We start from the raw sequence: 15,118 nt of genomic DNA on the forward strand, positions 1-15,118 counted from the left end.
TTAAGATCGATCATACAATGTTAGTATGATCATCTTTTAGACCTAATTTTGTAAACCAAATAATGTGACAGTTAATGGTTGGATTCCATTGTTAATGATTTAAAGAAAATATCCAACCACAACCACCACATGAATTGGGATCCTCTCCGGATCTCTATGTCTAGAGCTTATAGACAAAGAGATCCGGACAGTTGACGCGAGAAATTCAAACTCTTGATTTGTGTAAGATGAGCCAATAAGATTGGCTAATAGGAGCCGCAAGATTAAAAATGAATGGTTGGGATCTCCTGGTCCTTTAGCTCTGGACATAAAGATCCGGAGGATCTCCATTCCCGCCATGTCATGTGGTCTGCAAAGAGCATCTTTTTTATACGGATTTCAAAATACACAAAATTTGTTGTATTGAGGGCATAATATAGCCATGTCAATGCCTAAATGTCAAGATAATTACAGCAATGCTAATGCTGGGCATAACCCTTGAATCTGATCCATCAGTGTGCCTAACTATGCAGGAAGGTACATCTACTAGTTACTCTGTTATAATTAAACCATGTAAGAAGCATCCGTTCCAGCTTCTCCATTTTCATGCCACCCTGATCCTGCTCGGAATTTACATACCGGACAGGTTCCCTGCTGCCTCAGCCATGGATCAATGCAACTAGCATGGAACTGCAGGAAAACAACAGAAAGAAACACAATAATAAAACGAGATTTTAGAATACCAGAGCACCATTACAAAGAAGTGTTCTATCACAACAATGCACCACACAAGGTTTACTCCTCTAGTCCAATTAGCTAGAGTTGTGTTTTAGGTTCATAATTTGCGTGAGAATGAGAGAGCGTGCAGTGTGGGGACGTGTGTGTATGTAGGGTCGAGCAGAACTAGATGCATTTTGTAGTTGGGACCAACCACACATTACTCCGTATCAGAAGAATTTCTTAGCAAACATTTTAGTCCAGCAAGAAATCCTAAAACTCGCAACTGAAAAATACAGGAAAAAGAGGCCTAAGAATGTCAAACCACTGAAAAGAGAACCGAACCTGATGCAAGCATGGAAGGCTGCGGATTAGTTCTCCCACAGTAACTTGCTCCAGGCAAACGCTACAAGTCAGTTCATCTTCCACTGCTTTTGTGCTCCCAACCGTGTCGACAGTTTCTTGCTTCTTCTGCAAAACAGAACAGAAAGATACAATGCCACAGAATAAATGCACTGCTATCATATCATATGAGATTATATCGTACACAAAATTTCTTCTGGCTGTACTCATACAAAATGAAATGCAGGAATCTCTTTACTCTTATAGAGTGACAGAAGGGTGAAAAATACAAAAGCAAAGAGGGATAATATATAGCCAATACCTCAGCAGGTGCTGAAGATGAAGCTTGTTGCATTGATGAAGCACCACTGCATACAGAACAAAACCATGATAAAACAAATGTATTCAACGTGCAAAGGCTAAACAACTATAATTCAATTCATTCTTCCATTTGCCTCGAAAATTGTTGGACTCTTTTTGTCTAAATCAATCACTCAAGGAAAGAAAAAAAATTAGAGAACTTACATTTGAGGACCTGGCACCTTGTATTTATGGACCGGAAGTGCATTTATCTCTTCCTCACTCATAGAAGAAGCTGCTGGAACATTATCAGAATCCAGAGCTCGCAAAGTTTCATAATCTGGTATTGAACAGAAGAGTAATTTGGCATAAAACTAAAGTCTATAAAAAATACTAAGAGACAAAGCTATGGTTGGGCTAGTAAAATTTTAATAACAGCCATGTATGGGGTTTCAAGATGTAAAAAAATCATTTTTAGACGGATTTAACCACTAACCTAGGTCATCAAATTCCCGGTCAAGAAGTGCAAGCTGAAGCCTGAGGCCTTGAAGGCGCCCTCTTGTTGCTAGGGCTATCGATGGTGGCATATGCAACCGCAATTCAGTATGGCCAAGAAGGCCACTGGCTGCCGCAACATGAGCCTGTGCTTGAGCTTGAAGTTGTTGACAGGTTGCATACATCCTTAATGTTGTAGCCATCAAAAAGACACCAAGAACTAGCCAGAGCTACATGCATAAGTTTAAAAGAACTTATTTCTCATAAAACAACCTAAACGAACCGCGACCTTGACCAGTAAATGTAGCAAACCAATTTAACACACTCAGAGAAAGACAATACCAGAAAATTTGGTGACATCTGGTGTGAGTTCAGTATCATGAACAGCAAAAGAACTGGCCATACGACAACACATAAACAGATCAGTACCAACCAACAAAATTACAAGGCTATACAAAGGGTAATATGATAGGCACCTGTGACAAGAAAAGCAAGTGAGTTGGAATTGACAGAGCGTGGTGGATGAACGCGCTGAGATAAAACAACCAATATCAGTACAAATTAATGAATAATAATAACTTTGCCCCTGTTCCCGTAGATAATTTACACGCATTGCCCCCCAGAACTCACCCTCCACCCTTGCCTTTAAAAGGGAGAAGGTGCAATTGGGCCCAAATGGTATTGGCAAATGAGAAAAATAGAAATTGCATACACACCGGCCATGGATTAAAACATGAAATTCAAACCTCCACCCTTGAAAAAGGTCGAATTAGGGCCAAAGTCAATGGAAATATGTGAAATACAAGAAATGTACCATTGCACGCCGCTCTGGTATAAATTCTGGGAATCCACTTTCGATATCCGCCCTGGAACCCCGGAATACAAAACTCATGTCTGTAGAGTTCCAAAACCCTCTCTGCTCAAACTATGAAGTCACTGACCTTCCAATTCACTGAACTGAAACACGCCAAGAAAACACATACAATCAGTAATCCTCATAATCCATACACAAAAAGAAGCAAACTACTGGTAAAACGTAACTAAAGATTCCCAATTGACATGCAGCAAGAAAATCACGAGTGAAAAAAAATAAAAAATAAAACTAAAACCCATTTAATTCCAAATTCCTGATACAAAATCACAACTCAATAAGAACCCTAATCCCCAAATCACGCTCCCTTAGCTATGCAATTAACCACAAAAAAATTATTCTTTCAACTTTAGTAATTCAGGTCGCAATCGAATGCTGTGAGAGATTAAGAATTACAGAGGCATATTAAAAGAAGCTTTCGTAAGCTACGATCAAGAAAATTAAAGCAATCAGAAATTAAACAAGGGACTGACAGAAAAGAAACGACTTCAGATGGCTCAGATCACAAGAAACGGCAGCGTTTTCACGAAAACGCCGTGCAAGCGCTTCTTCGGTGGAAGAAAGGAAGCGAGTTGGAGCGTGCAGAGATCTGAGTTGACTCGGACGCGTTTTGCCGCGGAAAAAGCTTTAAGCTTTTTGTTTTGTCTGTCGGAACTGTTTGGTTTGTTTAACGACTCTACGAAGATTTTAGTTCAATTAGTGTTTCGCTACGACACCGTTTCCCGCCTGGTTAGTCTTTAACGGCTGCTTTGACTGCGAAATCTCGGAGACTCCTTTTCGGTTTCAACTTTCGAGCTTCCACAATCCGAATTCCGTCCTAAACGCACCGTTCTGATCAACAAGAAACCAAACAACATTACCAACCAAGAAACCAAAATTAGGTTGTCTATCACAAGTGGTGAATTGTCATGTTAATTACAATGCGTTTACAATCCATTACGTTCGAGGTTCAAATCATTCATTCTTTTTAATTTAAAATGATTGAATATTCTTGAGGGAGGAACTTCAATGCAACAAGTTGAAAGAAGAAAATGAATTGGGTTTTCTATTGGTGAAACTCTTTCGTGTAAGTCCCTCTAGTTCTAAGGGCCTGTTTGGATAGGGTGTGGCCAATTAAAATGGACTTGAGTCCAATCCTTTGTTTGTTGTGTCAAAATGTAGATAAGCATGATTGGACATGATGGGTTATGAATCACAATAGAATGAGTTATCTAACCTATCTTTATACATGAGTTACAAGTTATGTCTTACATGTCCATGCCAATCCTATTATATCCCTAAGGTCCAATCACATCCAACTCATCGAATGGACTCTAAGACTACGTCACCAGTATGACCACAATAACAAAACAAACAAACAACGTAACTCTAACTGGTTCTAAGATTACGTCACAAGTCTGACCACAATAATAAAGACCGTCAAAGATAAACAAATTCGCTTTGACTTTTGTTGTGGTATAAATAAGCCACTTTCTGTTTTATTTATGATCGTCAGGGGAATAGTTTGTTTATTATAGAACTTAAAAATATATATATAACGAAGGGGGAGGGTTTCGAACCCGAAACATACGGATAAAAACTCAACACCTTATCTAGTAGGATATTAGATCATCTACATTGATTTTCATGACTTGATCATTAAATTTTAAAACATATTTGACTAACTAGGGATTTAGTACATTGTGTATCAAGTTCAATGAAAATATGAGACTATGGAAATTGCATATTAACGTTTATCACATATGTAGGGTAAATTGAGCAAAACATGGGGGAGGGAGACAATTCAAGTGCAAATTAATGTACGATTTTATAACATGTGCAACTCTTGCAACTCCATCTCCATGAATCTTGATAGATCAGGCACCCTTCATCATCCTCTTGGGTCCCACAGAAAATCCAAAATACACCATTGGAGTTGGAATCTTGGGCAGTCGAACCCTGCAACATTGTACCCCTCCAGACCCACAGCCCCACCTGCCCTTACTAAAATACATATTCATTGCCCAACAGAGCTACAGAATCTCACTGTTAAAAAATTAAAAAAAAACTACAAAATTACCAAAACAGAAAAGTTAAACTATTCAAAGTAGCACCTAGTTTTTAATATTTACGCAAATCCCCAGGACCACAGAATATCTGAACAAAATGGGCCACCTATCTTACTACCAACACTTTGTTCGGCCCTTCACCGCTCACGTCCCTGTACGTCATTGGTTTGAAATACCTTCACGCTATCGTATTCGATTTGTAAGTCACCAAAACTTTGCCAGCTCAGGCCCAGCCGGGGTCCCACTTAAGCACCTAGGCCAAGCTTTTGACCAGCAAGATCACACCTAACCTCAGCCACTCCCACCCTAGATTTCTCCAGATCAAATTCCATCCACAGGTTCTGCTGATGATAGTGACCAATCACAAACGCCTCTATGCCCAGCAAGTCAGAGTTCCCGTATGTGAAGCAATACACCTGATTCCCGCCCCTCACCATTCCCGCCACCCGATACAGCAGCCTCTCCCTCGATACGCTTATCTCGGCCCCCCGAAACATCAGCGTCACTGTCGGCAACTCGGGCAGGCTTGGCCGGTTCGTGGGGACTTGGAAACACAAATCCATCGCTCCTTGGAACACGAAATTCGGGTCGTCCAAAGTTTTCAGAACCGGTTTGGTCTGCTGAGCGAATTCGTTCTTCAGCGCGGTGTAAACCGGACCGAGTAGGAAAGTGAACTGGGTCCCCGAGTCGACCATTGTTTGACCTGCCCCGGTATGGTCCGGTACGAAAACCGATTTCGGGAGCGGTAACACCTTACCTCCAACCCGGATCCCCTCCAGCTGGACCGAGTACGCGACCCGGTCGAAGTACGGTAATGGTGTCGATATCTGAACCAGAGGGGTGTAATTTAACGGTTTGAGCCAATCGAATTTCGCTTCGCCGAAAAGCAAAATACCGGTCGAGTCGCGATCCGATATGCAGTAGGAAAATTTCGGAAATCCCATCTGTGTTACGAAGGACAATGACCCGCGGTTCATGCCCATTAACCCGGTTGTCTTGGCGTCCTCGTCGGCGTTCGAACTGGACCCGGAATCCATGCACCCGAATATCGTACCGGGTTGGGCTGACGACCCGAGATTGAAAGTTTCCAATGCGAGGTTGCCTTCGATGGAGGAACCGTCTGCGTAGGAGAGAATGGCGTGGCAGAGCTTTTTCGGATCGCAGGAAACGGGATTGGGGAAGTCGCTGGTCCGGGTCCGGCAGACGGGGGAGGAGCAGGGGACTGGGGAGTAGGACTTGGATGCAAGTGGGTTAAAAACGAAGTTGAAGTTGGGAGCTTTTTTGCAGCGGAGCCAGGAGAGCTCGCTGCCGGTGTCAAGGACCATGGTGACTTGCTGCGGCGGCGAGCCGACCAAAAGGGAGATTGTGAGGGTGACGTTGTGGTGGAAGGAGAGCTTGTTGGTGGATTTTGGGAGGTACCCTTGAGGGAGGGTTTGTGTTTTGAGGGGTAGGATTAGAGTTTCTGGTTTTGGAGCAGAGAAACAGAGGGTGGTGAGGAGTTGAAGAAGAAGGAAGGGTAGGAGAATGAGCATGGTTTTTGGTGAAACTACGAACTGGGGAACTGAAATCAAATGGAATGTATGTTTTTTTTTTTTTGTTGGATTTGGGATTTGAATGCGTTGGTGTTGCAGGGGAGTTTGAGAGATTGGTGAAAGAGCGAGAGGTTGTGGCGGGGTCTTTGTATTTGTTGCAGGTGTGCGTGAGTGGTGAAAGGTACGATTTTTGGTTTCTTATATTCTACATAATCTCTCTCTCTCTCTCTCTGTCTCTCTCTTTCTCCCAAAATTTGGTTTAAGAAAATTTATACATGCAATTCACGTGATTATGTATTTGTACCAATAAAGAGATGTTATGTAATCAAAGTTCTGATTTTATTGCAAGGGGTTTGTAATTAATCAAGCTCTTAAGAACGTTTACTTTCGTAGTATTAAACGGTTAAAGGCATTAACTTTTGTAATCCGTGTCCATTATATATATGATTAGGAAACTAAAAAACAACCGCTGATTTTAGGAAATGAATGGGAAATTTAGGAACGAGTAAGAACTTTAAATACTTAGGGATGCAGAAAGTAAGGAATAAGTCTCGTTCATAATTTTTAGGAATTTGTATTACTGATTTTCTCAAGAAGAAACGATATTTTTCTTCTCATACTCATTACTAATAAGTAAACTAAGTCATAATGTATTTTTTTACCATAAATTTGTAATAATATTAAAGCGCGCTTAAAAGCAGTTATATTGTAATTTGTATCCGAGAACTTATGTTTCATTCCCTTCTCTCGTTTTCATTGTCTTTAACGTTTTCTTTTTTTTTTTCAATCTTTAACGTAATTCTTTCTCATACGTGCTTTTTGTCTTTGAAGGTATCGGGTTTTTGGTGATGGAGTCTTCCCTTTTCACATACGTATGTTTTCAGGTTGAAGTAGGTGCATTCCTTTACTTATAATCTAAAATTGTTCGTATATAAAAATTGGTTTTTACTCTTCTTCTTTCGTTGCCTTGGATGAACAATTTAAAGGTCAAATTTTTATATTCTTACCTCCTAAATTTCTAATGTGAGGGCGAGCTTTAGCGCAACAAAAATGTTGCTTCTTTGTGATCAAAAGATTACGAGTTTAAGTTGTGAATCATCATCTTTACAAAGTAAGAATAAGACTGCGTATGGTAAACGTTCCATCTGACCATATGCTTTGCTATTTGCTTGTTTATTACGAGCCATGAATATATTAGTGGCTAGACTGTGCTTAATTCTTCCCTTTCTGATTGATTAAGCTTCGAATCCAAGAGCCCAAAAAGGTGATTAAACTTTGAAAAGAATTATTCACCTATTACTACTCCTAACAATCTTGTTCATAAATAAAGTTTCAAATCAAATCTCCTTATGGAGAAAGCATCACCTCAATTATGCTATGATTTTCTTCAATTTTTTCTGTACTGCACTAAAAAACAACAACTTATTTCCGTTGTTCATGATTTTTTTTAGAAAACTTTAACGAAAAGCTCCAAGTACTGTTCACTTTAACGAAAAAACATATTTTTACACTAAAAAGTCAATCCTGATACTCTTCACTTTACCCTTTATTTTGTCCTTATCGTTAAAATTCAAAGTTTTCAAACTCTTTTTATTAGTTTTGATTTTCTTTTAATAATTGTCATTGATTTTTTTTTATTTTTTTGGTAACGTTTTACCACTTTTTTAGTTTTAGTAAGATATTCATTATTTTGGTGAATAATGACTAAGTACACGGACGATAAAAACCCTTCAAGGATTTCAACTTCAACCCAAAGGAAAAAAAAAAATCCCACATGACGTTACTCTGTAATGTTAATGTTTTTACTACTTTAGTCTTTTCTTCTTCTTTCCTGTTCTACTGCACTCATTGTTATTGTATTAATGAAAATGAAAGTTAATGAATTTCAATTATCTCTCTAATCTTAATTAGATGAGCTGGTGATTAGCAACCAATCTGACCTATGTGAGCTAGAGATTCGTGAATTGCCGACATACCCTTTGAGAAGGCATTATCTGGAAGGTACAACTGGAGACAAAAATGTATGCTGCTAGGAGATGAGAAACTTATATTATTAATTAAGCCTTGACTCTTAAACCTTTTTAGTAGACAATTATTTGATTAACTACTGTTAAGTATGTATTATATTGTCAACCCGGCACTAATATTAAACAAATGTTTGAACTTTCGGCATACATGTAAACCCTAGACTTTGGTCTTGAAGGCAGCCCCCTCCCTGGTACTGTTTATCAGTCAAATTAAGTGTCGTTCAGAACCTTCTACTTTATTGAGAAACGCTTTATTGCATGACAGTCTTGACGTACCATATGCCATTTTAGTCATGTCAGTCAATCTAACTTCTTGTTAATTTGAGTCGCTGATCATTTCAGTTATTATTCAAATTTATAATCTGAACTCAAAGTGTAAAATAACATATTATATTGTCAAATTGTTAATTTTATGTTGTCTGAGATTTCCAATTTCTGCCACGGATCATAGCAGTTTTATTCCTATCTGATGTTATGTTTCATATTAAGTAGCGGAGAATAGTGATGTTTACTAGTTAGTGGAATTATTGGATCAGTCCTTTAGTGGAAAATGATTTTCATTTTAGATAAATCCAGTTATCGTTAGAATGTATAGTCTAAATTCTGAATACAATGACATAGTTATAAATCGAGTCATTGTAAGAATGTGTCGTCTAAATGTATATATCAAAATTGATGAATGATGATTGGTGTACCCAATTAGCTACCAAAAAGAAGATGCATGATGCATAATCTCATCAACAAGCTTGATTACCGCTTAATTAATATGCTGGTTCCCACACGGATTAGGGGTCAAAATCTTCAAATAATGTGAAGCATACTAATACCAAAACGATTGTGACCGAAAGGGAATCGTGCGCGTTCCCTGATGATGTTTCCCTTCCCATCACAATACCTAGGCATGCAGCATGCTTTGACAGCAACTATAACAAAACTAAATGCCTCACAGGAAAGACATAGCTGCGATCGATGATAATCTTCAAACCTAATAGTTTGAAGGCTTTCAAGTTACGTGCAAATATATTATCAAGTCAAGCACTCAAGCTTTCATGGCCAACCACATGTCCCTCTGTGCGTCCATCAACTTGTTTTTGTTCTTATCCATTAGCTTAGTTACTACCCCTTAGGGACCATCTGCATTGTCAATGCCAATGAATTCGCCCTCACTTTCTAGGGTTTAAAGTTTTCTTCGTTGAATGCAAAAAACCAAAAATTATTAGCATTGCATGGACAAGTTGATTTGGAAATATTTCAAAAGTCCTCAACTCCTTAACTCCTAGACAATGGGACAAAGAGTTGCCACATAATTGGAGGAAATTTTAGCATACAAAGTGAGAAAATTTTAGGGGAATTTCGCTAGAATTCAACTTTTCATTATTTCCTGTAGATTATCTTGCATGTTATAATATTAAACTATGAATTAAGATGGTTGAATGTTTAAGATGATATTAAACTGAGATCTGCGTTTACGATTTGGGCATTATACGCATTAGACAAGATATGTATGGTTATCAAATAACAAGTTAGATATTCGACAAAAAAAAGTAACTCTTTCCCAAAAAAATTGAACTCTAGTATTTATATTATGAGAATAAAAGCTTTTGGTATCCATTTTTTAAGGAAACTTTAACGAAAAGCTTCCGGTACTGTTCATTTTAACGAAAAATCACAGTTTTACACTAAAAAATCAATACTGGTACTAATCACTTTACGCTTTATTTTATCCTTATTGTTAAAAATGGAAATTTTCAAGTCATTTTCATTAGTTTTTTTAATTTTTTAATTTTTTTAATTTTAAGAAAAAGAAGGTCAAACTACATAGGTAAGTTGTTTTTTATTATTCTAATGAATTTGAGGTCACTAAAGATATTATCAAAAGCAAAAATGATAGTTACTTGTGTGATTGAATAATGATGGTTAGCTTTAACAATGCTAGAGAGTTGGAGGAGTCAATAGAACTAAACAGTTGAATTTGGTATGCTTTCTCAATCAATCAGACAAACTCAAGGGACCAGAGCGGAAAGATAAGTTGCATGCAAAGCTTTTATATACGTGACGTGAGTTGCATTCTTCCTCAGTCGACGACTCTTTTTCAATTTCCAAGTGCAAACGCGGTTTGGCAATCGGTCACCAACTACTTTGTTCTTTCCCCAAGTTTTGTTACTCTTAATTCTGAATAAAAAGAGTACGTTGCTTTGGGAGTGTGAATCTCACGCCGAAAAGTTGAGAGATTTTGTATTGATATATTGTAAGGAATTGAGTCTTTTTTTAGATTACAAATTAAATCTAGTATGAAACTTCAATTTTTTTTTTTTATTCTTTAGAACACGTTGTCCAAGATAGTAATTACGTCCTCTTGCCCATTCATGAGTGCGTGAGTTAAAAAATATTGAAACTTTAACTTTTTTTGTGTTGTTAAAAAATATCTGACATGTTATTGGCTAACTAGTTTTATATTAAAACTTCATCATATTGAAGGTGTGACTCCTACAATGGGATCTCTCCCAGTATTTTCCAATTGGCCAATTAACGTTAAATTAAAACTTCAACTTTTATATCTTATGTTTATTGGAACAAGATAAAAAAAAGGACAAATGAAAAAAACCCTAGTCAATGATTGAAATGAGTGTTGTGCTGCATGGGAGAAATAGTATTACATAAATAATGACAGTGTAGAGTGTTTGCCCACCATATAATATTTTTATGGGGTTGTTGACATTAGGTTTAAAAAACTATGGCTTAACTTACAATTGATTAAATACCAACCGACTTTGACAAAGTAATCATGATGTCCACTGTCTTCAACCAGCTAGTTAAATATTGCAGTGTCCCACATTTCTTTTTTGAATGGGCATTGTTGTTTCTGTCTAGCACGAGAATGAAATTTGAATGTTGGAAATTTAAATAGTTTGAGTAGACATTTCATTGTTCCACATTGGTCATTCTCATAAGATTTTATTACTTTATAAGGCTTTGTCCTTTATAGAAAGTGATTGGAGTAATAGGCCTGGAGACTAAAATTGGGCTCACCCTTGGGGCTGGGCTTTGGGGTGCATTAATTAATTGGTAATTAATATATAATTAATTATAAATAATTATATAATTAATTATCAAAAGATGGGCCTTTGGCTCGGGCTCTAATAATTAAATTATTTAATTAATTATTTTTCGGATTTAATTAATTAATTTTTAAAATTCAAATTTGAAGTCTGAGAGTTCTCTCTGAACACAGAGCAAAGCACCCCTTGAAGAGAAGTCTCCCAACAGTCACACCTCATTCTCATACCTGTTGCAAACAGGCATCCATCTGCTATATATACATCAATCTGCATGGCATTTAGGATATAGAAAATAATCAACTTCATCTTCTACATTCCTAAACCTTCTTACTGAGAGAACCACACTAAATTCGCCAGAAGTTAAATTTTCTGGTGCTGGAATTTTAACTTGATCGTTGAATCCTGGTGAAGCAGACGTCCGTAGAACTACAAGAACAGAGTAGGGACGAAATTTCTGTTTCAAGGACATTGCGGTACACAAGCCTCGATCTTCAAGTTGTTTGTTTTTATAATTCGTATTCTAGTTTATATTCTGTTAATTCCTATTGCATTTATTATTTATTAGCATATATAAATTATCACAGATTGTTGACATACATCTAACAATTCGAACGCTCTCTTTTAAAATTGAGAAGATAAGTATCACTACTTAAGAAACACGATTAACCAATTGGTGAATAGGTCTGAATAGAACTATTCCAATCAAAATTTGACTAATGTTCTAGGCCTAGCCAATATTAAGTAGGGTGTCATTCCTAACTAGTCTCTTTCGGATTCGGAAGAAGTAGATAATCGTGGTTTGTCATCAGTTGTTGAGAAATTTTCATTGTGCCCGAAACACTAATGGCATACCATGTGTTATTATATAAAAATCCAATGGTCTTATTTCCAATTTTCCATATTTTGTTTTGCAGGGTTGTCAGTATGTAGAGGAATCGTAATTCTGGCAGCAGCTGCTGCCATTCACACTGCTCTCTCTCTTTGCTGCTTATGCAGGCTATTGCGAAATTGGCACAGATATTTTTTTTTTTTTTTGGTAAATACAAAATTGGCACAGATTAAACAAGGTACAATTGCAATTCTTTAGTTTTTCTGATTCAGGTGATATTCTCTTTAAACTAATCTTTAAAACTAAAGTTGAAAATTCAAACTCGTGTGCATAAAGATAGCAGATTTGCACTAGTCAATGTGGTTGCAGCCACGACTCGGAATTTAGATTTGGATTTTATGAGATTTCATACTGGATGTTTTAACATATGCCATGTTTTGTTAGTCACATTATTTATCCAGAGCGTAGCAATGCAGGCCTGGCTGCAACATGCATCAACAAGTACTCTAGCTTGAAGTTCAAGTATCAAACCCTCAAAAGGGCCACTAAGTATTTTTTAAGTTGTTAATTTTTTAACACAATTATTTCACCACTTGTTTGGTGACACGTAATGTTCCATCTTATGTTTCCGGCACACTCAAAATCGAGTCTGATCCCAAATTCCCAGAACAACCTTGCATAATACTGAAAGCCCACAAATCGACAAGGGTTGAGGGCAGATGGGCTAACTCTCTTTTCTGGATTATGAGAAAGTACAAAGGGTCACGGGTTGCCGTGGGAAAACTCTTGGCCGCTTTCCTATACAAGTGAGAACAGATCAGGGAAAGCAGAAATTGGGAAAAAATTGAACCTCTCAGGTATTCAAACAAATACAGGTTTCAACGAATCTCTTGCTACAACTAGTCACACAATTCACACGTGAGGCGTCTTACAACAATTTAATCACATGAGTAACGCGTGAGACCCTGAATGGACGACAGGAGTAGGGATGGGCAACTGTTATGATGGGCAGGTAACCACAGTTATTTACTCAGTAACTGTTTATGTTTCTACCCACATAACCGTTTACCCGTTGGATAATTGCATAAACGGTTATATTCATACACATAACCGTTTATAAACGGTTAACCATACCCATAACTGTTTACCCTTTTAACCATAACAATTTACCCGTTTATCATTTTTTTACCCATTTACCTCTTTTTCACATGTCTACATATTTTTTTTAACAACTTAAAAATTATAAAAGATAAATTTGTCATAATTTTCGTTTTTTTTTTACAATTAAACATCGTTATAGGTACATTTTAGCATGCATTTCCCTATTTTAATCATTTAAGTCCTCATATAATTCTAATAATTAAGATAATAGTTTACGAACGATATTTTTCTGCTACGCCCAAGCAAATCTTTAATTATAAACGGGTTTATCAAAATATGGATATCGTAGGAGAAAAGGTCACTGCAGTCGTCTGCATTGCAAGAGCAAATGGCTTTTTTTAGGATCTTTGCAAACTTGGTTGAAATCTCTATATATCTGAATGAACGACTGAACCAACATTACCATTATTTCGACCAAAAAAAAAATCAACTTTAGCATTACCCCCTCACACCTCATAGCATCTCCAAACGAGACGTCAAATTCAAAACATTAAATTTCATTTAAATGGGTAAATGGATATCTGTTATAACCACGGGTAATACTCATAACAAATAGATACCCGTTATACCCGCAGGTAATACTCATAACCGCTCATTTAAATATCACGGATAAATGATTATACCCATAACCATTTATTCATCTAAATGGTTACCCATAGCCGTACCCGTGAACTTTAAATATGCAGGTAATCACGGTTATCCAAATTCATAGGTATTTAACCCATCCCTAGACAGGAGTTGATGGATATATGTTATGTGAGTTTGTAACTATAATCTGTCAATTCCTATCTAACAAAATATTATCCATCCAAATCGAAATATGTCCATCCAAATCAAAATATGTGACCGAAGAAAGAAGGAACTGAAACAACACAAATCGGTGGAGGATCGAATCAAATCGAGTTCCAAATCCCTTCAAGATATTTACCGGTTTCGATGGGGATACTGTTGGGACCAAAATAGTTAAAAATTTCAGGTATAATTACGTCCGGCATTTTCTATAATTTATTTATTGAGTAAATTGTAACAATGGTCCTTCAACTTTAATCAAATTAGAATAATGGTCCTTCAACTTATGAAAATGTGTAGCTATGGTCATTTTCATCAACTTTGTTAAAATTTTGTCAAAATAAGTTATGTTGGAATGACCATTGTTACAATTGGGATCTCTCAACTCTTCAAAACGTGTAGATATGGTCTATTTAGTCAACTTCGTCATAATTTTGTCAAAATGAGTTAAGTTGGAAGAACAATTGCTACAATTAGGTTAAAGTTGAGGGACAATTTCTTCAGTTGAATTAAAATTGAAGGACAAATGGTAATGAATTTTTAGTTGAGGGATCATAATTGCACGTTTTGATGAATTGAGGGACCAATGATAATAAATTTTTAATTGATGGATCATTTCTCTAATTGAGTTAAAGTTAAAGGACCATTGTTACAATTTACTCATTGTTTCTTCGTAATTGTAGGCGATCAATTTGTGTATTGGTTTCTTAGTCAACTATGCTAGTAAGGTAATTGTTTGGGAATAATTCCAAACCAACAAGAAGTGGTTAATTAGGAACTTACATGACAATAACAAATAAGAGATTGCAATTGCCCTTCTGCTATAAAACCTGGCCACCTCTTGCAGAGATCAAATACGTGTCATGATGTCGGACATTGTCTGAACTGTTTATTGATATAACGGTTCAGACATATTATTGATATAACGGTTCAGACATGTTTGCAAGTCATCTATTTGAACGAGGGAAA

General features: G+C 36.9%; 2 protein-coding genes across 2 annotated transcripts; both read right to left on the reverse strand.

Moving 5' to 3' along the window:
• Nucleotides 1–345: 345 nt before the first annotated feature.
• LOC126628652 (E3 ubiquitin-protein ligase SDIR1-like) lies at nt 346–3,417 on the reverse strand. The gene is made up of 9 exons (XM_050298421.1): nt 3,178–3,417; nt 2,648–2,790; nt 2,310–2,364; nt 2,176–2,228; nt 1,835–2,063; nt 1,564–1,678; nt 1,361–1,406; nt 1,042–1,167; nt 346–669 (listed from the first exon to the last, which is right to left on the reverse strand). The coding sequence occupies exons 2-9, from the start codon at nt 2,723–2,725 to the stop codon at nt 544–546; spliced, it is 828 nt and encodes a 275-aa protein (XP_050154378.1). The 5' UTR covers nt 2,726–2,790; nt 3,178–3,417; the 3' UTR covers nt 346–543.
• A 979-nt stretch (nt 3,418–4,396) lies between these two features.
• LOC126628651 (aspartic proteinase PCS1-like) lies at nt 4,397–6,520 on the reverse strand. The gene has a single exon (XM_050298420.1). The coding sequence runs from the start codon at nt 6,282–6,284 to the stop codon at nt 4,998–5,000; it is 1,287 nt and encodes a 428-aa protein (XP_050154377.1). The 5' UTR covers nt 6,285–6,520; the 3' UTR covers nt 4,397–4,997.
• Between the last annotated feature and the right edge of the window lie 8,598 nt (nt 6,521–15,118).

The sequence above is a fragment of the Malus sylvestris genome, chromosome 7 (genome assembly GCF_916048215.2).
Source record: "Malus sylvestris chromosome 7, drMalSylv7.2, whole genome shotgun sequence".
Classification (NCBI taxonomy): Eukaryota; Viridiplantae; Streptophyta; class Magnoliopsida; order Rosales; family Rosaceae; genus Malus; species Malus sylvestris.